This window comes from Elephas maximus, chromosome 21 (genome assembly GCF_024166365.1).
Source record: "Elephas maximus indicus isolate mEleMax1 chromosome 21, mEleMax1 primary haplotype, whole genome shotgun sequence".
NCBI lineage: Eukaryota > Metazoa > Chordata > Mammalia > Proboscidea > Elephantidae > Elephas > Elephas maximus.
Window position 1 is genome coordinate 65,438,102 of NC_064839.1, and position 26,179 is coordinate 65,464,280.

The 26,179-nt window shown below is 37.4% G+C and overlaps 1 protein-coding gene across 15 annotated transcripts in view; it reads right to left on the reverse strand.

Annotated features, from left to right (window-relative positions):
• Positions 1–23,749, reverse strand: part of NEK1 (NIMA related kinase 1) — a 194,023-nt gene extending 170,274 nt beyond the window's left edge. For 14 of the 15 annotated variants that reach the window (XR_007514724.1, XR_007514722.1, XR_007514725.1 and 11 more), the window contains exons 1-5: positions 23,179–23,749; positions 22,647–22,707; positions 12,087–12,235; positions 11,511–11,607; positions 3,838–3,935 (exon numbers count right to left, since the gene is read on the reverse strand). Coding sequence is in view for 11 of the 15 variants with exons in the window: in XM_049864808.1 (XP_049720765.1) it covers positions 3,838–3,935; positions 11,511–11,607; positions 12,087–12,203 (312 nt within the window). In the remaining 4 variants the exon portion in view is untranslated. The other variant, XM_049864809.1, reaches the window with a different exon arrangement.
• Between the last annotated feature and the right edge of the window lie 2,430 nt (positions 23,750–26,179).

The window sequence follows — 26,179 nt, forward strand, 5'->3', positions numbered from 1 at the left end:
GAAGGAAACTTCAAGACAAGAGAAGAAAACGGCAATAATTTATATTTAATAGTAGCATGGCTGTGAATGACTTTCTTTGTTATTTTACATATACTTTTTTCTACAATTATTTAAAAATATAATTTATAATATGAATATAAATAAAAATCACAAGAGGAAAAAAATCAGCCTGGCAATTTGGAATGTATCTGTGGCTTTTTTTCTCTCCCCACATCCACCATACACAGACACACTTTGGAGTTGGCCATGTGGAAGTAAAAAGGCTCAATCTCTACCTCACTCCTATCTTGGAAATAAGGTAAAAATAGTCCATGGACCATCTTTTCAATAACACATGAGGGCAAAGGCCACTGAAGAATTGTCTAGGGGAATGGACTTAGTTTATCTCATTGTTGTCTACTGACTGGAAGTGACAGATTTAGTCAAGTTCCTTACTAACTTGCAGATTTTTGTCCAAACGAGGAAGTATCACTGAAAAGAACACCCTGAGCATTTAGATAATGACCTGGTTTCGTGGGTCTTCCTGTTCCCCACTTCCCTTCTAGAAATGGACAAAACCATCTCAACTGATCTTAACTTACAGCCTAAAACGGAGTTAGGCTCTATCCTCTAAGTTTTTCTGTTTCAAAGCCCAGTAGTAGGATTTTTTTTTTAAAGGCCTTGTCTCATTTCAAGTATATTAAATAATGTCCTTATTTGTGCTAATAAAACTTGTTATTGAAAACAGTAGGAAAAAATGCTGTTAACTTAAAAAAAAAGAGAACCAAATTTTTATAGTTACTATGGATAATCTCAAAGATGGATAAAATTATATAATATAGATCTTCACAACAATTTCTAGGATGACAAGATATATACACATACATGCACACACACACCCACACACACAATTACTATATACGAGGATATTCTGTCCTACAGTAGAACCAGTATCATGTATTTTACAATGGAAGGTCACTGCATTTAATAGCAAATGAAGTGAAAATAAGCACAAGCAATGACAAGATGCTAACAAAAATAGCACTTTATACACTAACATACATTACTATTTGACCTTCACCACAACAGTGAAGCAGGCCACATGGTAGGTACATCCCTATCAATGAACGAGGAAACAGTCTCCGGACAGTTAAGTATCTTGTTAACAATCACTAAGCTCCTAGGCAGTAGAGCAAGGACTCAATCCAAGTCTTCTTACTTTAAGTTCTGCATGCCTTCCGGTGGGCTTCACCGTAGAAACACGAGGTGAGTAAAGCTTGAGAAATTTGACTTTACGCTCAGGAGTACTTAATTAAAACATAACTCGAGATCTCACTTTATCATATTTATGAGTTATTGCCAAGAACCTGAAAGTTCCCGTCTGTACAGTATCATCAACCAACTGATAAGCTGTGCCAACATGGTGCCTAACACAGACTTAGCTTTTGCTAAACAGCCTGATGGGACATAATTAAAAACTGTGATGTCTGCTTTATGGTAAATTATAATCTAGTTGGGGAAACAATTCTAATGTGAAATTATTCAGAACAATTAAGGGTGCATGATGTAGCAACGCTAAGTGTAGGCTTGGATGACAATTATGAAGCATTACAGAGCAGTCAGAAGCAACAAATGCACACAAAAGAGATGGATCAGGAAGCACAGTACTTAAGGAAAAAGTAAAATGAATGAAATACAGTACAACATACAGGCGTTTAGAAGTATACAAAACAACCATAGCCATTCTGCAAAAACGCATATATGTATTCATTAAACACATTGGTATGACTGCTATTTAGGGAGGGGAGGGGAAGGGAAATGAGGTATGAGGATACATAAAGTACAGGTTTCCCTGAAATGGAATTTAATGCAGCTATTAATTGAAAAAAACACAAATTGATCTATACGGACTGACAATGCGAAGAAGGTCAAGATACATTTTTAAGTGAGAAAAGCAAGATACATTATGATATATATACCTTTTTTTTAACGCATGTGTCTGGATTCTCTATAGGTACATGTGAAACTGTGCAAAAGAAGTGCTGGAAGAATACACCAAACTAAAACAGTTTGTTGGAATGGGCTGGTGGGGAAAGAAGATTTTCATTTCTGAACTTTTTATTTTATGTTTGCAAAAAGAAAATTTTAAGAACTTTGTAGTTAGACAAAAGCAGGTTCAAACACTTTGTGATTTGAGGCAAGTTACTTAACCTCTTTTAGATTTATCTTTTAAATAGAGAAACTACACCACTTATAGGGTTATGAAAATTAAAGGAGACAAACAAATCCAACACTTCCAGCCACAGTACCACCCCGCCTCCCATTTCTCTATGTAAAGGCATGCAATTAAAATTAAGAATGACTGGCAGTGAGAAATAAAACAGGAATTTGGAGAAGGAAAAGGTCCAGAAGACTGGAGTAGTTACAGAAAATTTAAAGAGAGGTTGGGACTTGAACCATGTTTTTAAAAAACAACAAAAAGGCAGAATATTAATAGCAGAGAGCTGGGGGAACACATTATCAAAATAAAATAAATAATTAGAATAAATATGCATGAAAGAGAGTGAGATATACAAAGGTACATGTGCCCAGTGTCTAACACAAAGTACAAGCTCAATAAACAGCTGCTAAATAAACGGAAAAAGGAGTGTACATTAGAGAATAACAGAAAAAAATAAGGATGCTTAGGTAGAGTAGGCCATATTTTAGAGATCCTTGAAATCAAGCAGAGAAGACTAAATTTAATGCAGTTGCCAATGCAAGGCTTCTAGAGCTGGAGTTGCCTGGCAAAAGTCACATTTTAGGAAGATATGGCCTGGCTGCAGTGGTGTAGTGGTTAAAGTACTTGGGTGCCAACCAAAAGGTCAGCAGTTCCAACCCACCAGCCACTCTAAGAGAAAGATGCAGCAGTCTGCTTCCGTAAAGATTTACAGTCTTGGAAACCCTATAGGGTCACTATGAGTCGGACGCAACTCAACTCGACAGCCAACAGGTTAAAGTAGTAATTAGGCTATAGATACAGATATACGACATATGAAACCCTTTCCCTCCAGTCAATTCCAACTCATAACAACCCTGTTGGACAGGGTAGAACTGCCCCATAGCGTTTCCAAGGCTGAAAATTTTTGCATAAGCAGACTGCCACATCTTTCTCCCAAGGAGCAGATGGTGGGTTCAAACCACTGACCTTACAGTTAACACCTGAGTGCTTAACCACTGTTCAACCAGGGCTCCTCACACAACATATTAAGACATAATGCATATTACACATAAAACAGAATTATTACAGACTGGAAATGAGATGGGAAACTGAACTAAGGTGAAAGTTAATGTGACTGATAAAATATTGGGTATGATACTAATAACCAAAACCAAACCAAACCTGTCGCCGTTGAGTCGATTCCAACTCATGGCGACCCTACAGGACAGAGTAGAACTGCCCCATAAGAGTTTCCAAGAAGCAGCTGGTAGATTCAAACTGCCAACCTTTTGGTTAGCAGCTGTAGCTCTTTACCACTATGCCACCAGGGTATCCATGATGCTGATTTAAGAAAAAAAAAAAAAACTCGCTTGAGTCGATTCTGACTCACAGCGACCCTATAGGACAGAGTAGAACTGCCCCGTAGAGTTTCCAAGGAGCGCATGATGGATATGAACTGCTGACCTTTTGGTTAGCAGCCACAGCACTTCACCACTACACCACCAGAGTTTCCATGATACTGAGAAGCCCTCATAATTACAATTAATTACAATTAGCATTTGTGCTTAAAAATAAAATCTTACATAAATTCGGACGAGTTTCATTTTGAACTCCTCAATATTATTATAAAGTAAAAGTCAATCTACATGATAACTTACTTGATCCTCTTGAAACAAAATGCCTTTCTGTGCATTTATTCGTTTAAACAGATCCCCTCCTTCACAGTAATCCATTACTATGTAGAGAGAGCCATTCTCTATAAAATATAAAAATTACATTCCACTTTTAAAAATGTGTATCAAGAGGATAGCTAAATTAAAAGTAATTAAACATTTACTAAAAAGTAGCCATTAAACAAACAAACAAATAAAACCATACTCAAAAGAATTAGGTTGCAAAGTCAAGATATACTGGTCATACAGACTGCACAACGGCTTACGTTAACAGGCCACTCCATCACTAATAATTTTTCTACCAAGAATATACCATTCAATTGGATAGCTATGTGTTCCACACTGACCTAAACATCCCTGGAGCACAGAAATGCAAACAGATATATTTGATTTCATTCGATAGATACATTTGTTTAAAAGATGTGTAGAAAATCATGTTTTCCTACCTATTTTTCAGAGATGGGTTATTTTCAGCTTTTTTCATCCTCTTAATTACTTTTTAATTACTTATCACAAAAGTGCAATAATAGGTGTTATGATGAACTCTAGATTCAACAGTGAGTAAGACACAGTTTCTACTCTCTTAGGGCAGTCTTTAATTTTACTCCCTTTTTACAGCTGTATATAATGCATGAACAACCATTAATATGTGACGCTGCCCTATTCGCCTTTATCTTTCAGTCCACTGAGAAGAGTACTTCCATACCTCTTCCCATGAGCAGACAGGACTAGAACACTTCTCTCTCCACCCCCTCAAGAAAGGAAAAGTAGCCGATATCACACCCAACATCTGCTGAATCACTATTGACTCGTGGGACTATTGAAACGAAAAGGCCAGTCTTCCGACTTCTCATTTCTTTTACTACCTGCATTCATGGCCTTTATTTCCTTCCTTATTTTTAGCAGTACACATTTCTTGCACCTGTGGTAGTGGTCTTGTCATTCATACTCCTCATTATCCCCTTTAGATACACTGCTTCTAACGTGCCATGGATTAGGAACCTACATGATCAGGCTAATTGAGAATCTGTGTGACTCCGTATGACTGTTACGAAAAGATTATCCAAATATATTACGACATGAGAAAAACAATGCACAAAAGAAAAGCAGAAAAAGTACAACCCACTATAAAAAATATGTGACCATTTACATAGTATAAAAAGCAGAAATTACGTACAGTATGCTATCATTTACGTATGCTTTTTAATGCTTAGAGTATTTCTAGAGGAAAACACAAGATAGTGGTAACAGTGGTTAACTGCAGGAAAGGAAAATGGGTGGCTTGAAGGTAGGCATAAAATACAAACTTTTTACTGTTTATTGTTTGCCACTTTAGAATTGTGTACTCTGTGCATGTATCAAAAGAAAACAAAAGTATTAAGAGATAAAAACAAAAATTAAATGCATGTGTGTGTATGTGTGAGCGAGGGAGAGAGAGAGATTAAACAGGACCTGAAAACGGGATGGAGAAGCAATCCTAGAAGTAAAACGTCTGAGTTTTAGTACATGAACTCTATAATGTTTTCTTAGGAAACAAAAAACATTTATCCTCTGGGACAAATCCTTACCTAAAATAAAAAGTTAACAGAAAAGTCTCTTCTCCATGAGGGAATTATTCATCTCTTCTGCCTTCCTTCACTTATTTAAACATCTGAGCACCAACTTTCTGCCAAGCACGTTGCACAAGATGTTAGGGATACAGAAATATAAGACATCAGGCCTGTCACCAAAGGACTCACACGCTAACGCAGAAAGACTCTCCAAAAAAACAAAAACCACCAATAACAACCTAGAAACTGCTTGAGGTTGGGGCAGAAAGGCTAAGCCAAGAGATGACGCCTCAACGTGTGTTAGGGAATGACCCAGAGTTTAACAGACAACTGTAATGAGTATGTGGCATACAACCACATGGGAATGCGTGAACTACTGATGACTAACTGAACAGCCATTCCCAACACTCTCTTCCCTTTACCGTCTCTAATTTTAGACACTGAAGAAAAGCCAGATTTTCTACTTTTAAGTCTCCTACAGTTAGAGCTGGTCATCTGCTCTGTTTTGGACAGTGAGACACAGAAGAAATCTGAAGAGTGGTTTCTGAGAAACTATTTGCCTTTTCAACTAAAGGGACAGATTCAAGAGAAGAGCTGCTAGTGCCACCACTTCCTCCTTCTTTCTGCAGACATCTGAAAGCCATCTTGGAATAAGGGGGAAAGTGTTAGGATGAGAAACACACGAAGGATGGCAGAGTAGAAAGAGCCAGGATCTTAACACTGCTGAGCTATCACATGTCCTGAATTGTTACAGGGATGCTTATTCTTAGAATTCTTGTTAGGTGAAGTAAATATCTCAGTTAGGTCAATATTGGTAAGATTTTTGTTACCTACAGCCAAAAGCAATCTGAACTTAGCCTCAAAGAAAAGCTTTCTTCAGGAGGATAGAGAAGTTAGATTTTGACAGCAGCAATGGGAACAAATAGTACGCCAATAGGATGGCATCAAAAAGAAAAAAAAAAACTAAGTCTGTTGCCACTGAGTTGAATCGGACTCATAGGAACCCTATAGGATAGAGCAGAACTGCCCCATAGGGTTTCCATGGCGTACCTGGTGGATTCAAACTGCTGAGCTTCTGGTTAGCAGTCTGAGCTCTTAACCACTGTGCCACCAGGGCTCCAATGAGATGGTGAAGTTTTCATTAAAGATATAAAATCATTTTAGAAGCAGTAAGAAAATAAAACTCAAACTTAAGAGAAAAAAAAACACAGAATATAGGAAAATAAAGACAAAAAATTAAAGTAATTAGAAGATGAAATTACAGACTGGAAATAGAGAAAATAAAAACATATACCACATATACACATACGTCCAAATATTTTCCCAATAAGATATAGTTTTTGCCTATTTTAACTTATACAGATGAAATAGACAAGTACCTAATTATAACACTCAGAATTCTGATCTAATTATATATACATTTTTAATCATCTATATAGAGAAATATTATTTTCTCCCACTGTCATGTTATGAAACAATTTTATCTAAACTCTCCACATATATCTTTAATATCAACGTCATTTATTGATTCATTAGTTTTTCCAGTATACTTGATCTTCATTTTCTTTTAAGTTATCTGAGAGTATTTTTCAATCTATCCTGTCACTGTAATTTTTTCCCATGCCACAAATGCTCATATGCATAATATTGAGACTTTAAAAAAAATCATCATATGAGATCATATGCATGACTGTCATAACATAATCATACTGCCTTTTCGGTGACTTTAAGAAGGCTTAGTTAAAATGGCATCTAGTATCTGCAATTATGACACTGATATCAAACTCCTTTGATGCCCCTTTTTTAAACTGATTCTGCCTGGGGACTCTATAAGTATCCAAAAGTAACACTCACTGAAGCCTTCTCCCTCAAAACATTTTGCTACTTAATGTATTAAAAAAATTTTAAAAGCATACTCTGTAATATAAGACAACTTATAAGGAAGAATTAATTTATAAGGTAAGACAAATCTCTGGCAAATCATTTTTGAAAAGCTTTGCCTTATATTAAGGTATAAATGGATTTAAAAAATTATAACAAAATGAAAACTTTCCTACAACAAAGAAAAATCAGAATCTGCAGAGAGAAAGAATACAAAACATTCCAAGAGAAGCAGATTCAGAATTACTAATACTAAGTCACATTCTGGTAAATTTCAGTTGTGAAGAGCCCTTGACATCACGGAGGGAGAAAGCAAATTACCTGCCAGAAGAGGAAAACCATCACAGTCCCAGTTTTCTATAGAAACATCCAATGCCAGATGACAAAATGGGCTTCTAACGGGAAACTGATTATCAAAGATACTTATTCACATATAAAAGCATCGGTTAAATACTCTCAGAAATGCAAATATTATTGATTGAGAAGGTAAAGCATACATAAGCTCTTCATGATAAAAAAAAAATTGATAAAATACAGCTAACCAAGAGATGAATTCAGATAACTCAGGAATGGGGGGATGATAAGGTATAAAAGAACTAAAACAGGAATTAAATCTGTTTAAATATAGAACCAGGGAGTCCTGGTAACACATCGGCTAAGTACCTGGCTACTAAACAAAAGGTTAGGGCTCCAAAAACGCTCAGCCCTCTGTGGGAGAAAGTTCTGCCTCTGCTCCCATAAAGATTACACCCAAGCAGAGAAGAATGAAGAAAGCCAAAGACACAAGGAAGATATTCGCCCAAAGAACTAAAGGGCAACATGAACCACCGCCTCCACCAGCCTGAGCCCAGAACTAGACCACGGTGCCTGCTACCACCATGGACTACTATAACAGGGACCTCAACAGAGAGTCCCAGACAGAACAGGAGAAAAACACAGAACATAATACAAAGTCACACACACACAAAAAGGCCAGACTTACTGGTCTGACGAAGACTGGAGGAATCCCTAAGACTACGGCTTCCCCCAGACACCCTGCTAACTCAGAAGTGAAGCCACTCCCAGTGCCCCCTTTTCAAACAAAGATTAGACAGGCCTATAAAAAAAACAATAACACATGTGAGGAACATGCTTCTTAGTTCAAAGAAACATAGGATACCAAATGGGCAACTCCTGCCCAAAAGCAAGACGAGAGGGTAGGAAGGGACAGGAAAACTGGACGAATGGACATGGGGAACCCAGGGTGGAAAGTGGGAGAGTCCTGTCACATTGAGTGGACTGCAATCAATGTCACAAAAAATCTGTATATAAGTTTTTGAATGAGAAACTAACTTGTGCTGTAAGCTTTCACCTAAAGCACAATTATAAAAAATAAAGATTACACCCTAGAAAATCCTACGGGGCAGTTCTACTCTGTTACATGGGGCCACTATGAGTAGGAAATCGACTCAAGGGCACCCAACAACAACAAATACAGGGCTAAACGACTGTAAAATTTATGGTTTCAGAACAAAATAAACATATTATTTTTGCCATGTAGAGATAAACAAAAATCAGTGAGGAGGAAGTGGAAATAATTCCCTCATCTTTTACAGAAGACATGGAAAGTACTGTCAAAGTAGTTTTTTTTTAACCAATGTACTTATTTTTAAAAATTGACAGATTTAAAAATTTTACCTATGTAAATTATTTTAAATCATTCCAGGAAATAATTAAATATTTGTGTTTCGGAGTTCCCAAAAGCTCTGTGGGAAACTAAAGAGAAATCCAAAGGGCTACATGGAATGCGATTATTCAGGTAAGGCAGAAATAGGGACTATGACCAAAGATACAGAATCACTAAATAAAGTTACACTATGGAAACTGTAGAATAAATTTATAAACCAGGGTCAGAAGCTTGTGAGACATAGGAACTCTCATTCCTTTTAACCTAACTATTCCACTCCTATGGAGATACCGCTGGAATACACAAAGACACCTGCATGAGGGCATTCAATAAAACGTTATCTGTAATAGTAGAAAATTAAAACAACTTAAGTGTCCGTAACAGAAAACTGGCTATTAACAAATGGTAATAAAGCCATACAATGCATACTACGGGATACAACTCAGCTACAAAACTGTCATAAAAAATGATGTGCAGAATACATAAGGCACAGGAAGATTCCATGAGATGTAAGTGAAAAGTGAAAAGAACAAAACATAAAAATATACACAAATGATCCCATCTGCTTTTAAATTTAAATAGTTAAACGTACACATTTGTTTCATAAAGGCATAGAAAACACAGTAACAGATAAACACCAAACTGCTAACAGTGCTTATCCCTAGGGAGTGGGAATGAGTGTGTAATAGGAGGGAACGGAAAAATTTTAGTTCATGATGTCTGTGCTTCAAATGTTTATCATTTAAAATTAAGTAGCAGTAATATTAAAATCGTATTAAAAGAATGTGTCATTCCTTTTGAATCATTCAGATGTTTCTATGTTCAGTTTTAAGTGCAGCCAAAAATACCAAACCTGCTGCTGTCAAGTCCATTCCGACTTATAGCGACCCTATAGGACAGAGTAGAACTGCCCCACAGTTTCCCAGGAGCGCCTGGCGGATTCAAACTGCCGACCTCTTGGTTAGCAGCTGTAGCTCTTAACCACTATGCCACCAAGATTTCATTTAAGGACAGCACAGAATGTAAATTTAGATATTTGTCAATGTGCATCCAAAACCTTTTAACTTCAAAAATTGAAACCTTGGTGATGAAAGAAAAAAGAAACTAAAGAATAGATGCTAGGGGAAAGACAATGGAAAGTCAAAGTCCTGGGATGGATGAGTTGTTTAAAATTGTACTCCATTACGTGAGGTATAAATCCTCACTTCACTACCAACATAAAAATATAACAATAAACTGAGTACCTTATAATAAAAAAAAATAAAAAGATTATATTTTTTTAATACAATTCTTTAATTGAAATACGGGGGGCATAGGGTGTTTGTTTCTTTTTTTTTTTTTTTTTTTTAAGTGTTTCCTACTTTACCCATTTTCTACTTTAGTAGATACTGAATTCATCTGGAAACGAAGATACTTTAGCTCTAATTCAGACTCTGAAACTGATCTGTGATGTGTCCCTGAAACAGTTATTTAAACTATCTCCTACTTTCAATCTAGATTATCTTTGTTTTGTAAGTTACAGAAATTTAGATGACTGTTGGATTGATGGAAACCATGGTGGCACAGTGGTTAAGTGCTACAGCTGCTAACCAAAAGGTCGGCAGTTCGAATCTACCAGGCACTCCCTGGTAACTTTATGGAGCAGTTCTACTCTGTCCTATAGGGTTGCTATGAGTCGGAATCGACTTGACGGCGCTGGGTTTGTTTTTTTTTTATTGGATTGATACTTGGATAAGACCTCAAGAAACCACTCTGACCTGCCTTTAAAGAAGCCAGGTTCATCTTAGTCCCTACATTACCTAATATAATGGTATCTACTTCCCAAAAAAGCACTTATAACATTTTAAGAACTTGACAACATTTTTAATACACCTTGTAATGTAATAATGAGGCACAGCGGCACACTAATGGGTAGGATAATTTCTGAAGGTCAGAACATTTTCTTAGTGTGGCAGCACTTGGCATTTAAAAAGATGTAAACTACTTTTCTTGCTTTGTCCCCAATTCTTTTACTTCCCACACTGCGTCTTCTTAAGCAATCACAACAACATACACAGGGATAGTGTGGTGTCGGTATTATCCTAGAATCAAGTTGATGCCCATAGCATATGATATTGAAACAAAAATGATATTCTTCTCTTCCTGAGAATATACTCATATCATATGGCTTAAGGGCTTAAGACTTCTTTTGAACTCTCTTGTAAAACGTATCTGACCTCCCTGAGGATATGGCCCCCAGTCACCCTTTTATCTCAGTACTGAAGTAACTCCTGAGGTTCACCCTTCACCCCAACACCAGATAGGCCCATAAAACAAGCAACAATAGACATAGCTCCATCATGTACACCAGACTAAATGGGCACACCAGCCCAGCGGCAAGGACGAGAAAGCTGGACGAATGGAAATGGAACCCAAGAACAAGAAGGGGAGAGTGTTAACACGTCACAGGGTTGGCAACCCATGTCACAAGACAGTATGTGTATTGTTTAATGCGAAATTAATTTGCTCTGTAAACCTTTACCTAAAGCACATAAAAAAATAAAATAAAAAATTTATCTGACCTTCAAATGATTCTCTATACTGAACAACATTTGGATGCTTCATGTTTGCCAACACTGCAACTTCTCTCCTTGATTCTTCCCTTTCTTTACTGGACATCTTAAACAGGAGGAAAAAAGACATTAAATTAATCAATCAACAAACAACTTAAAAGTCTGTCAAGAAAGGAGTGGTTAAGTAAATAAGGATACCAACGAATACAATCCAGACAACAAAATAAAACAAGAAGTTAAAAACAATGAGTTGAATCTATAAATATTTTAAGATCCCCAAACTAGCTTAAGTTACAAAGTAGGTGTTATATTTCCGTAAACACATACAAACAAGCACACATCATAGAAAAAATCTGAAAGGATATACAGACTAATCTGAAATCAGTGTTCTCTCTGGGATTATGGTGATCTTTCACTTTACGTTACACACTGCTATGACTTTTTTTTTCCCCACAATGAGTTCTAATTGTACTTGCATAATCACACTAAAAATATGAACCAAAACATCTTAGTGTGATGACAAGGAAAAAAAAAAAAACAAAATCAAAGAGAGAAAGCGCATATTAAAAAACAATGAAAACTTACTCTTGAGATGTTAATTTCTTTGATAACGTATTGTCTACCATCTTCTTTAGATTTAACAAGAATGGCTTTTCCAAAGGAACCTTCTCCAATCTTTTGTACTCTAACATACTTCTCCATGGTTCTTATTCTAAGGCATTCTTACAGATGTGCTAGATATAAAAAGACAACAGTTAAATAAAGTGTCTCTTCTATGACAACATCACGACAGAATATTATGTTTAATTCAAATTCTAATTCCTTAGTGATTTGCTAACTTTAAAAAAATTTTTTAAGGATATTTAACTCTTTACTGAAAGGTAAGCTTTATCAGTTTTACTCATGCAACCTAGTTATAGCTAAAAAGAGAAAACCAAAGAGTGACAATTCAATATTATAAGAACACTTTGGAGAGCCAAAATACTGTGTACTTGATGAATATATTAGAAAGAAGCAAACTTTTTCTCACATGAATTAAACTTTTTCTTACATGAATTAATTGTTAGCAGACTTTACTACCTCCAGGAAGAATGCAAGCTTCATAAGACACTGTTTCTCAAACCTGTTTAACTAATTCTCTAGTAGATATTCAAATTGCTTACAATGTTTGCTACCACAGAACAACTTCAGATAAAAATTTCCGTACATATATTTTTTTGGATTTTTTTAAATAATTTTTATTGAGGTTTAAGTGAACATTTACAAATCAAGTCGGTCTGTCACATATAAGTTTATATACACCTTACTCCATACTCCCACTTACTCTCCCCCTAATGAGTCAGCCTGCTCCCTCCTTCCAGTCTCTCCTTTCGTGACAATTCTGCCAGTTTCTAACCCTCTCTACCCTCCTATCTCCCCTCCAGACAGGAGATGCCAACACAGTCTCAAGTGTCCACCTGATACAAGTAGCTCACTCTTCGTCAGCATCTCTCTCCAACCCATTCTCCAATCCCTTCCATGTCTGATGAGTTGTCTTCGGGAATGGTTCCTGTCCTGGGCCAACAGAAGGTTTGGGGACCATGACCGCCGGGATTCCTCTAGTCTCAGTCAGACCATTAAGTATGGTCTTGTTATGAGAATTTGGGGTCTGCATCCCACTGATCTCCTACTCCCTCAGGGGTTCTCTGTTGTGCTCCCTGTCAGGGCAGTCATCGGTTGTGGCCAGGCACCATCTAGTTCTTCTGGTCTCAGGAGGATGTAAGTCTCTAGTTCATGTGGCCCTTTCTGTCTCTTGGGCTCATAATTATCATGTGACCTTGGTGTTCTTCATTCTCCTTTGATCCAGGTGGGCTGAGACCCATTGATGCATCTTAGATGGCCACTTGTTAGCATTTAAGACCCCAGACGCCACATTTCAAAGTGGGATGCAGAATGTATTCATAATAGAATTATTTTGCCAATTGACTTAGAAGTCCCCTTAAGCCATAGTCCCCAAACCTTCGCCCTTGCTCCGCTGACCTTTGAAGCATTCAGTTTATCCTGGAAACTTCTTTGCTTTTGGTCCAGTCCAGTTGAGCTGACCGTCCGTGTATTGAGTATTTTCCTTCCCTTCACCTAAAGTAGTTCTTATCTACTAACTAATCAGTAAATAACCCTTTCCCACCCTCCCTCCCTCCCCGCCTCATAACCACAAAAGTATGTATTCTTCTCAGTTTATACTATTTCTCAAGATCTTATATTAGTGGTCTTTTACAATATTTGTCCTTTTGCCTCTGACTAATTTCACTCAGCATAAGCCTTACAGGTTCCTCCATGTTATGAAATGTTTCACGCATTCGTCACTGTTCTTTATCGATGCATAATATTCCATTGTGTGAATATACCACAATTTATTTAACCATTCATCCGTTGATGGACACCTTGGTTGCTTCCAGCTTTTTGCTATTGTAAACAGAGCTGCAATAAACATGGGTGTGCATATATCTGTTCGTGTAAAGGCTCTTATTTCTCTAGGGTATATTCCGAGGAGTGGGATTTCTGGGTTGTATAGTAGTTCTATTTCTAACTTTTTAAGAAAACGCCGGATAGATTTCCAAAGTGGTTGTACCATTTTACATTCCCACCAGCAGTGTATGAGAGTTCCAATCTCTCCGCAGCCTCTCCAACATTTATTATTTTGTGTTTTTTGGATTAATGCCAGCCTTGTTGGAGTGAGACGGAATCTCATCGTAGTTTTAATTTGCATTTCTCTAATGGCTAATGATTGAGAGCATTTTCTCATGTATCCGTTAGCTGCCTGAATATCTTCTTTAGTGAAGTGTGTGTTCATTTCCTTTGCCCACTTCTTGATTGGGCTGTTTGTCTTTTTGTGGTTGAGTTTTAACAGAATCATGTAGATTTTAGAGATCAGGCGCTGGTCGGAGATGTCATAGCTGAAAATTCTCTCCCAATCTGTAGGTGGTCTTTTTACTCTTTTGGAGAAGTCTTTAGATGAGCATAGGTGTTTGATTTTTAGGAGCTCCCAGTTATCGGGTTTCTCTTCATCATTTTTGGTAATGTTTTGTATTCTGTTTATGCCTTGTATTAGGGCTCCTAACGTTGTCCCTATTTTTTCTTCCATGATCTTTATCGTTTTAATATTTATGTTTAGGTCTTTGATCCACTTGGAGTTAGTTTTTGTGCATGGTGTGAGGTATGGGTCCTGTTTCATTTTTTTGCAAATGGATATCCAGTTATGCCGGCACTATTTGTTAAAAAGACTATCTTTTCCCCAATTAACTGACACTGGGCCTTTGTGAAATATCAGCTGCTCATATGTGGATGGATTTATATCTGGGTTCTCAATTCTGTTCCATTGGTCTATGTGCCTGTTGTTGTACCAATACCAGGCTGTTTTGACTACTGTGGCTGTATAATATGTTCTAAAATCAGGTAGAGTGAGGCCTCTCACTTTCTTCTTCTTTTTCAGTAATGCTTTACTTATCCAGGGCTTCTTTCCCTTCCATATGAAATTCTGTACATATATTTTTAATGTACTTATTATAAGGATTTCCTTAAGATTAATTCCAAGTTCAAAACATATACACTTGGTAAAGCTTTTCAAACATATTGCTTAACTGTTCTACAGAAATGTCTATATTCTTACCAGTAGTGTAAAAAAGTGCCTGCTCCTAGGTACCCTTATTAACACTGCTTATACTTTATTAAAATCTCTGACAGGTAATAAAGGGTAGTAGTTAAAGAGCACTGAAATCTAAAAGTCAAAGACCCTGGGCTTCAATCCTGGCTGCACGCCTTATTTGTAATGTGATCTTGGGCACATTACTCATCACTTTGTGCTTCACTTTGTCAAAACTGACTCGACTGCAACGGGTTTGGTTTGGTTTTGGGTTTTGTTAATCTGTAAAATAATGGTAACAATAGCACATTCTTACCTAACTGTTGAGTTAGTTAATTTAAGTAATGTACTACGAACAGTGCTGGTGCATAGCGAGTTCTGTGTCACTATTCGTTTTTCTTGTTACTACATTTCATGGGAGAGAATGTCTTATTTTGATTTCCATTTCTTTTGTTTTCCAGTGACCTTGAAATTTTTTTTTTTCATATTTACTGAACATTTGTATTTCTTCTCTTTTGAATGACTCACCCATGTTCTTTGCCCATTTTCTACTGGGAGAGTCTTCTTAATACTTTGTAAAAGCTCCTTATGCGATAAAGGTATTAGCCCTTATTTGCCAAAAATACTGTATTTTTCCACACATGCCATTTGCCTTTTAATTTTGTTTCAAGATAAAAGTTTATTTTGATGTGAACAAATTTATCAATCTTTTTCTTTGTATTTCTGCCTTTGGTATCATAGTCATGTTTTTCCAGTATCAAAATAATTAAGGTAATTAGTCTCTTTAGCAACAGCAATTTCAGGAGAAAAGCCAGAGTACAATAGGCTAGGTAATGAAAGCTAAAAAAAACCAAAGGGGGAAGGGAGATTAAGGAGGGAGGAATCACAAAGGCAAGTCACGACTCTTAGCAAGATTACCCACGTCATTCATTAAACTGTGTTCCCCCAAAATATGTGTCAACTTGGTTAGGTTATGATTCCCAGTATTGTGTGACTGTCCTCCATTTTGGGATTGATATAATTTTCCTAAATGTTGTAAATCCTAATCTCTGCCTGTGGTTAATGAGGCAAGATTGTATAATGTTGAAGAGGATTAGGGTGGGATGTAACACCCCTGCTCAGGTCACATCCCTGATCCAATGTAAAGAGAGTTTCCCTTGGGTGTGGCCTGTACCACCCTTTTTATCTTACAAGAGATAAAAGGAAAGGGAAGCAAGCTGAGAGGGGGACCTCATACCACTAAGAGAAGCGCCAGCAATATATATAGCCCATCCTTTGGACCAGAGTCTCTGCACAGAGAAGCTCCTAGTCCAGGGGAAGACTGACAATAAGGACCTTCCTCCGGAGCCAACACAGAGACAAAGCCTTCTCCTGGAGCTGATGCCCTGACTTTAGACTTCTAGCCTACTAACTGTGAGAAAATAAATTTCTCTTTGTTAAAGCCATCCACTTGTGATATTTCTGTTACAGAAGTAGTAGATAACTAAGACAATCCTTATTGTGGAGATGCACGAATTCACTATATTAGTCTAAAGTAAATACTAAATTCACCGAACCCCTTGTTTTCTATTTACATTCACAGCAAGCTGACTTTCAATGTTTGATTCTTTTCTAGGAAAAAAGGGGTTTGTCGTAAAGACTATATATTAAAATTCCTGTGACAGTTTACCATATTTCTCATTGTAAATTAATAAATCTATTTTTCATTTCACCCATCAATACTTAATTTATGAAGACGTTGCCTCTAAAAAAGAATGTAATTTCCTTAAATGACAAAATTCAAATTCTGGGCAGCTCCTGTCTGGAGGTGAGATGAGACAGCAGAAAGGAGGACAGGAGGTGGTTGAATGGACCAGGAAATGCAGGGTGGGAAGATGGTGTATGCTGACATATTATAGAGACAGCAACTGGGGTCACATAACAATGTATGTATAAATTTTTGTATGTGAAACTAACTTGATCTGTAAACTTTCACTTAAAGCACAATAAAAAAAAAAAAAATTCAAATTCCAGGCCTGAAAGAAGGAAGGCCAAAGCCCAGCCTGGGTTGGGGTAATGACTGGATAATGAGATCTGGAGATTATGGTGCCTTATAAAATATTTTTGGAAAGAGTTTTCCTCACATGGAAAATATTATAACCAATTTCCACTTCAAAATTTCTGTAGGAAATGAGAATGCTCCCAGTAACTTTAAGAGAATACAAGAAATGAACTATTACCATAGCACTCGTCAGGAGTTAAAGGAGAAAAGTCATTCCAAACACATTTACAAGGCCAGGTTTTGTCATCTGGCATAAGCATACTACCTAACTGGGCACCAGCCAGAATTTAATGATTTCTCCAGGACATGAAAGTACAGTATATTATATTACTATGCTACACAGGAAAAAAAAATTAGGATAAAATCATCTTAGAAAACTAAATTTCATAAATGTAATTACATTATATAATAACCCATAATGACGTTATTTCACAATCATCATTATTTTGTGACTTTCTGCCAAGAGAGAAAAACAAAATTAGTCAATATGGCCCTGCCACTAAATTTAGTTGCCAATTCCGTTCTAGAAACTACTCTAACAAAATGGAAGCTCCAAGAGTACTCATTCTACTGCCTACCACATCACTGAGCACTGTTGTTCTAACTCGGTAAAGTAGGTGAACACCTGCCCGTTGGCTAAGAAAGATGAGTCTAAATGCCATCAAGCTATGACAACTGCAGACATCTTTTTGAACAATGAAAGACACGGGATGGGTGAGTTTCAGAAAAACTGACAATCCTGCCTTTTCTGTAGAGTCAATATACACTAGAAGAAGTGAATGGAAAATATGAAAAGATGGATTAGTTTCAGTGTCTCACAACATATTTAACAGAGCTACTTACTTCCTAGTTGTGAGACTTCTCAACTGAGCTGTATCTTAGATTTTCTTAAGCCAAATAAAATATAATAGCAAAATGTACTACAGGTTTACATATCCAAAATCACTGTAATATGTAACTGAACGAACATAAGTATCTCATTATGATAATAAACTCGTTATAAATAAATTTTTGCCTTTTCTATGCTTCAGCTTCCAACATCAAATGAAAATCACAATACCAACTTGACACACTCCACAGTATTCTTAAAGTCTCTAACAATTATATTAATTTCATCTCTATAACACATACCTGATGTTGAAGGTACTCAAACATAAAATCAAAGATGTTTTTGATACTTGGGCTTTGCAAAGAGTTATGTAATATAACAAAGAAAGCAATGGATTGAGAATCAGGAGAAGAGACCAGCTGTGTGACAAAAAGTAAACCTCCTGATATCTCTGGGCTTCAATTTCTTCTTCTGAAAACACTGAAGAGTTAAACATAATGATATCTTAAGACCCCTACCAACTCTTAATAGTCTATGGCTCAAACAGAAGGAAGTAAAAAATTAAGGAGATCAGAAAATAAGAAACTTCAGCACCATTTAGAGTTCTACAATTGCCACAGAAAGTGAGAATAACAGAAATGCAGCCAAAGTCTTTTCATCAGAAAAATCAAAAGAATTTGGAAAGAATTTTGATATTTAGCCTAATTCTTTAAAAACTAAAAAAAATAACCTACAACTTACAGTTAAACATAGCAGATTTAACACACATATTTAACTGCACTCTCTCTCCAAATCTAATATAACTTTAAAGAGGGGCAACAGCAGCAAAATTGTGGAAGATGGCAAACACAAGAATGAGCAGCAACTGGCTTAGAAGACTAGAGAAAGCTGTAGCCTAGGTCAGCAGTAGGGGGAAAAAAAAAGTCAATTTTCATGGCAAAATTGTTCAATAATCGGGAGCACTAGGTGCTGCCGAAAGTGGAAATAATATTCAGGCTAAAAACAGGAGAATTGGTTGAAAATCTGTGTAAGAAGAAGTTAAACCCATAGTTTGCTTTATCTACTCCTCCTAGTCACGTGACCATCCCTCTTCCATCTTAGAAGACTAGAGAAGCCTCTAGACTGGGGACACGAGGTGAGATGGGAATTCTATATGATACCTGGGAAATTAAGTGAAAATCTATATAACAAATGGTGGGATTCTCCATTTCAACCACAATGGTGTAGCTCATATGAGACCAATGGACCTCCAAAAACAATTACAAAAACTGAAAAAATTAAAAAATAAAAAATAAAAAAAACAGGAGTGGAGGGGCTATAATTATTGAAAGGAGAGAAAACATTGAGTTCCACATTCACTCTAGCTTTTTTCCTGAACACATTTTCCAAACTGCGGAACAGCAAAATGGAACTCAAGCAGAAAGTAGCGGTCTTACCGGGCTGAGGAGAGAGAGGTCAGCGCTCAGGGTTGACAATATCCCGGAAAAGAGGAAACAGAATAGAAAGAGTCCAAAAGTCAACATATAAATTCCACTCCTGTCAATTAGCCCATTTCTAAGCTGTACATACACAAGGCAAGACTGAGACAGACTAGCCCTAACAAAGCCTAAAACCAACCGTTGACGGGATCAAAGCTATCCACTTGTACTCCATCAGACTAACAGAACAAAACTTAACCATTTTTGGAAGACAGACATTTGAGTCTCTATGACTTTTAATTCACAATGTGTAGCATCCAATCAAAAATTACAAGGCATGTTAAAAACCAAACAACAACAACAACAAAAAAAAAAACAGGAACCACCAAAATCCAAAAGAAAAACCTCAACAGAAAAAGATTCAAATGCCTCAGATGTGGAGTTATCAGTAAAGGGCTTTTATGGGTTGACGTGTGTCCGCTAGAAAGATATGTTGATGTTTTAACTCCCAGTACTTGTAAACGTGACTTCATTTGAAAATAGAGTCTTTGTAGATGTAATTAGTTAATATAAGGTCATACTGGAGTTGGCGGGCCCTGGTTAAAATATGGCGGAAATATAACATTGTACAAATGCCATGGAAAATAATTTGGTACCATTGCCATGAGTCAGAATCAACTTGATAGCACCTAACACCACCACCAAAATTATAAATGTATATACACTCTGATACATCAATTCCATTTCTAAGAATTTATCCAATAAATACTTTCAAATGTATAAAAACTATTCTTGAACAAGGCTATCCTCTACAATACTGCAACAACAAAACTTATATGTTCATAAACAAGAGAAAAGAGGAAATTTTTATACTGATACGGATTAATTTCTAAGACATAGTGTTGGATGATTAAAAAAAAAAAAAGACCAGAATAATAAATATGGCATACCACCATTTATGTATTAATGGAAAAAATGCTTAATTTTTTACATATATTCACGTATGTATATGTATGTACGCTACTAAATGGAGTCCCTGGGCGGCATAAACAGTTAACGCACTCAGTTAAGCCTACCCAGAGACATCTCCAAAGAAAGGCCTGATACCTACTTCCGAAAAATCTGCCACTGAAAACACTATGGAGTACAGTTCTTCTCTGATACACATGGGGTCTCTATGACTGGGAATCGACTTGATGACAACTGATTCGGTAATAAACTACCAGTGACTTACTATATAAAAACCTGCTTTCACACACATACACATACACGCAATTCCTTGTAAATATCATTTCTGGAGGGATACACAATAAAGTGGTAATATTGACTGCTTTCAGGGAAGGGTATTAAGTAGATGGGGCAAAGATTTTTTTCAATCTTTTGTACCTTCTCAATATTGAACCATATGAATGTATTATCTATTGAAAACAACAAAATAAATGTCAAAAAGAGTAATAAATACTGATAGAAAGAAGTAGAGAGAACCCTAGCTAAATTAATTTGGTTAAAATTCTTGAACAGTTCATTTCCAAACTCTTCACCTTGACATTCAAGGCTTTTCTACACGGTATCACTCTACTTTTCAAGTATGTCGACTATGGTCTAGAAAAGATATCCTAGGCAAATTAAAGACATTTTCCGTCACATTCTACTAAGAATTTCTTTAAAGCCATAAGCAAGCAATGTTTGACATAATAAAAATTTTGTGTACTAGACATGAAAAATGTCAGATTATATGAATCAAAAACTATATCCGCACAAATCTGACAGTATGATGCCCTCATCAGCTGTTTCACATATTTGATGGACAGGCTGTCCTGAAGAAAAACATTGATAAAGGAAGATCAAGAGATTCAAGAAATCCTTATGGTACTATCTGTAGCTACAATCAATACATACAGTTCTCTCTAAACTATAAATACCATTATAAATTGTGACACAGTGTGAATTTATCCTCTCAGTGAGGAAAGTTGCTGCATTACATCTTATCGTTGTTGTTGTTAGGTGCCATCCAGGCAATTCTGACTCCTAGTGATGCTATGTACAACAGAACGAAACAATGCCCAGTCCTATACCATCGTCACAATTGTTGCTATGTTTGAACCCAATTTGCAGCCACTGTGTCAATCCATCTTGTTGAGGGTCTTTCTCTTTTTCACTGACCTTCTACTTTACAAAGCATGACATCCTTCTCCAGGGACTGGTCTCTCCCGAAAACACGTCCGAAGTACATGAGACGAAGTCTCACCATCCTCACTTCTAAGGATCATTCTGGCTGTACTTCTTCCAAGACAGATTAGTTTTGTTCTTCTGGCAGTCCACAGTATATTCAATATTCTTCATGAACACTATAATTCAAATGCATCAATTCTTCTTCATTCTTCCTTATTCATTGTCCAACTTTCACATGCATATGAGGTGACTAAAAATACCAATCGCTTGGGTTGGGTGCACCTTAGTCCTCAAAGTGGTATCTCCGATTTTGAACACTTCAAAGAGGTCTTTTGCAGCACATCTGCCCAATGCAATACATTTGATTTCCTGACTGCTGCTTCCATGGGTGTTGACAGCAGACCCAAAGTAAAATGAAATCCTTGACAACTTCAATCTTTTCTCCGTTTGTCATGATGTTGCTTATTGGTCCAGTCGTGAGGGTTTTTGTTTTCTTTATACTGAGGTGTAATCATTACTTATTATGGAAAAACATAGAAAGCAAAAATGGGATGCTATTAGACTTTTTTGAAACTATTTGTTTTTTCCTCTTTCTAAGTTCATTCGGACAACAATTAACAGCTTCTGTAGTGGAAACTACCGACACGTAAATAAAAAATGTATATTCAGGAGAAGGTGTCATGTTCACTACTTAGATCAGAAGACAGAAGATGAGAAAGAGTAAAATACACTTGGAATACAATGTCGACGTATTATTAACTTGACCTCAAAAGAACTCCTGAAGCCAAGTTTCATGATCTTTACTAAACTCCAAACGGTGACACTTACTGTATAAAAAAAACCTGTTTTCCCACAAAACAGGCTCCTTACATTTCACCTAGAACAACGGGCAATTTTAAATGAAACAGATCTGCAGACAGACAAATCCATACTGGAAACAGAAGGCTATTTCTCTCTACATTTGGCTCCTCTCCATCATCTCTACAACAGTGCTGCGCGATATAACATATTAACTTATACCGAACATTACTTTTAATCCTTCACAAACATTTCTAATGTAACTTACCAAGGCAATAAAAAATTCTGCTTCTGGAGACAAATTTTACATTCGAGAATAAAAAACAGGCCTATAAGCAAAAAGAAATAAGAAATGAGTTATGATACATACTGAAAGTAGTAGAACTTTTAATGTCTTACATACGGAAATTGTGTCAAACCATGAAAACTGAAATGTAAGATTTTAGAGTAACATGTTACTTGCTACCTCATTTTTTCCCACTCCTAATTAAAATCAGAGACCACTACTTTAAGATCAGAGTCAACCAGCATTTAAGCAATTTAAATGATACCTTATCCATAGCAAAATTTCTATTATTATTTTAATTTCATTATCAGTACGGCTTCTTAAATAATGTCAAATGATTGCTTTTAAATACATACTTTTCCTTAGAGAATTAAATTGTAATGACATGAAAGTGTTTCCTATGTAAACACTCCGTTCCATCTCTATGTAAGCAAGTCTAAGCACGGTCTTTCTTCTCATTTTCATTATCATTTCACTATTCTGCATGCCATTGCTTCCCCCAAGTGCAACTCACCTCAATGACACAGGGCTTTAGTAGGAATAACGGTGATGATCGATAAGCATTAGTCTAGGTGTAGCAGTCTTCTCAAAGGACCTACTAAGGCAGAGGTATCATCCCGCATTTTGAAAATGACATCCTGAAAGGGATCTACCCAGCAGCAGCTCACAGCCCAGAAAGGGGGGACTGGGAGAGTCCCACAGCTGACACCACCCTTTGGCTGACACCTCGGGCTTGACTACGTCCCGCCTCGGGCAACGCCCTGTGAGGCAGCTCCACACTATCCCGATAAAACAAACTGGTTTCGGAGCCCCTTGGAAACGGGAGGCGGCAGCGGGGGGAGTGACTCCGTTACCGCATCTCCAACTTCAGAGGTGGTTGCTAGCGGCCTCAGCGGAGTGGGAGGGAGGGCAGCGTTTGGTCCGGGGAGGCTACCTGCCTGCGGCGTCCTGCGGCCTCGCAACGCCGGCTCTACACTCCCGGCTACGCGGAGGACCAACGCGGGGAAAGTGCTTGGGACTCCGAGCGGGGCACTCCGCACGCCAGCGCAACAGAACCCTGGTGCCGGGAGGCAGGGGGAGCGGTCAGTACGTCACTGGCGCCGGCGTGTGACGTCTACGCACGAAGGGGGCGTGTCTGTGGAGTGGCCCGGAGCGAGCGGCGAGGCGGGGCGGAGCCTCCCGTGAACGGGGCGGAGCCTCTGGGAACGGGGCGGGGCCTCGGGGCGGGGCGGGGCGGAAGCCGGCGGAGTCCGTGCGAGACGTTGTCAGGGCTCTGCTGACCTGAGAAGCCACCAGGGAAGGAAAGTAAATGTGGAAGAAGGTGGAAAAGTAGGAGTGTAAAGATGGAAGAAGTAAGATAGAGATAAGGGCGAAAGCTCCCAAATAGAAGCTAACTTGGAATACAGCGTATCATAAAATTGTCCCACACACACTACTCAAAGGAATTTTATCAAGCAAAAAAAAAGTACTTAATAGTATACAACTTAGGGTGCCACATTTTTAAAAAATAATTTTGCCTAAAAAGCTAGTTTTTTTTTTTTTTCTAGTATAGTTTGGATGATCAAAGCAAGGGAGTATTCTTAAACCTTGAAATTTTAAAAAGTTGAAAGGCGTAATGTTGTTTCCTACGCTTTGACATCTAGTGTGTGTACATATAAATTACCTGCCTGTATGTTGAACCGCTTGGCAGTGTATAGTATTCTAAGCACCTTTCTTCACTGCAAGTTCTCCGGAGATAGGACCAGATTCCCCTGAAGCTGTAACAAGGGATCAAGTCGGGTGTTGTCCCGAGTAGCCCTACAGCTAGGTTGCCTTACACGGAGTAACTCCGAGGCACTCCGAGGGAATCCAGGTGTCAAGCCGAAGGATGGCAACGGCTTTGTATGCTACTTTAGTTGTTGCACTCTGTATTGTACAAGTTGTCCGTGTGTTGTATACAGCCACGTTGGAAAGACCACAGATTGTGCCGGAGACCTCAGAGGTGAAATGATTCAGATTTTTGCTTCAAAAAAATCCACCCCTTCTCCCCCACCTCCTTTCCTCAACACTCTACACACCCGAGGTCATCCTTGGGTTCTTGTGTCTAGGTCTTTGATTTAGCATGCAAATTGAAAGACTTGGCTTTTTTTTTTTTTTTTTTTGCCAGAAGATGGCACTGCAAGTTATCCAACCTGGCAAGCTGGAGAAAATCTGCCTTGGTTTATGTCCTCTTCGGTCTCCATGCTGCTACACAAGGTCTGTTTTCCTCATTCGTCTAACTTCTGGGCTAACCTTCTGTGACCTTTCCCACCCCCAGTTAGTCAATAGGAATTCTGCTGTGTGCACAATAATTCTAGCTCTACCCACTTCCCTCTGTAAGCGAAGCAGCATGAAAACATTCCCAATTGCTAATCTGAGCAAATTCTTTTTTGCTGCTTGCATAAAGAACTAGTCAGAAACCTCCTTAGATAATTCTTTAGGTGCCTGTTGTAACTGTTAACGAGTATAGAAACTGCTACAGCCTTTCTAGAAGACATGCGTATGCTTTGACTCAGTAATTTGAGTTTTAGAACAACTGATAAAAGATGTGTATACAAGGATAACCATTGTTGTTTATAGCCAGAAAAATTACAATGTGAATGTCTAACAATAAGAAGTCAATTAAAGAAATTACAGCCTTTCCAAACAGTGGAATAATCTGGAACCATTTCAAAGGGTGATGGGGACCTATTTTGTTGACACAGGTGCCTTTGATGTATTGTTGAATATACAAAGCAGGTCACTCTAACCTGGGTTAAGAGGATTAATTGATGCTTTCATTTTCTGGCTTATATACTTCCATACTTTTCCTTTAACAGGAATGGTTTTCTATATCTTTCATTCTTTCCCTTTAAAAAATGTATTGCATTTTTCTTTTAAACAACTATGCTAGTCTTTGTTCCCTGCAGCAAAACAGTAGCATAGGTGTACAAAGATAAGGCCTAGAGTTTTTGTTCTCTGAACTCAACCTGGCACTCAACTCCTCCGTGAAACCCAGTGTTAACAGTTTCATGAATATCCATCTACATTTTTCTCTAAGTGCATAAAATCATAACTAAGCCTCTATTCATATATATTACTCTTAATTTTTTAATGGGATTATAGAACATACATTATTTTACAAACTGGACTTTTAAATTTAATAATATATTATGAAAATCTATCCAGGGATCAACTAATTGTTCCAAATGATATTAATGTTCCATGGTGTGGATGTACCCAAATCTATTCAACCATACCCCGTCCCTCCAAAAGACATAGCGAACGTTCCCAGTTGGTGTTATTTCTGAAAGATAGGTTCCTAAAAGTGGGTTTGCTGGGTCATGAGGTTTTTTGTTTTTGTTTTTCTTTTTCACTTTAATAGATAACCCTACTTTAGTTATGTATTGTATGTGACAAACCACCCTAAAACTTAGTGACCTAAAACAACAATGATTATTTCTTATAATTTTGTGGTTAGGAAATCAGGCAGGGTTCTGTTGGGTGGTTCTTTTGCT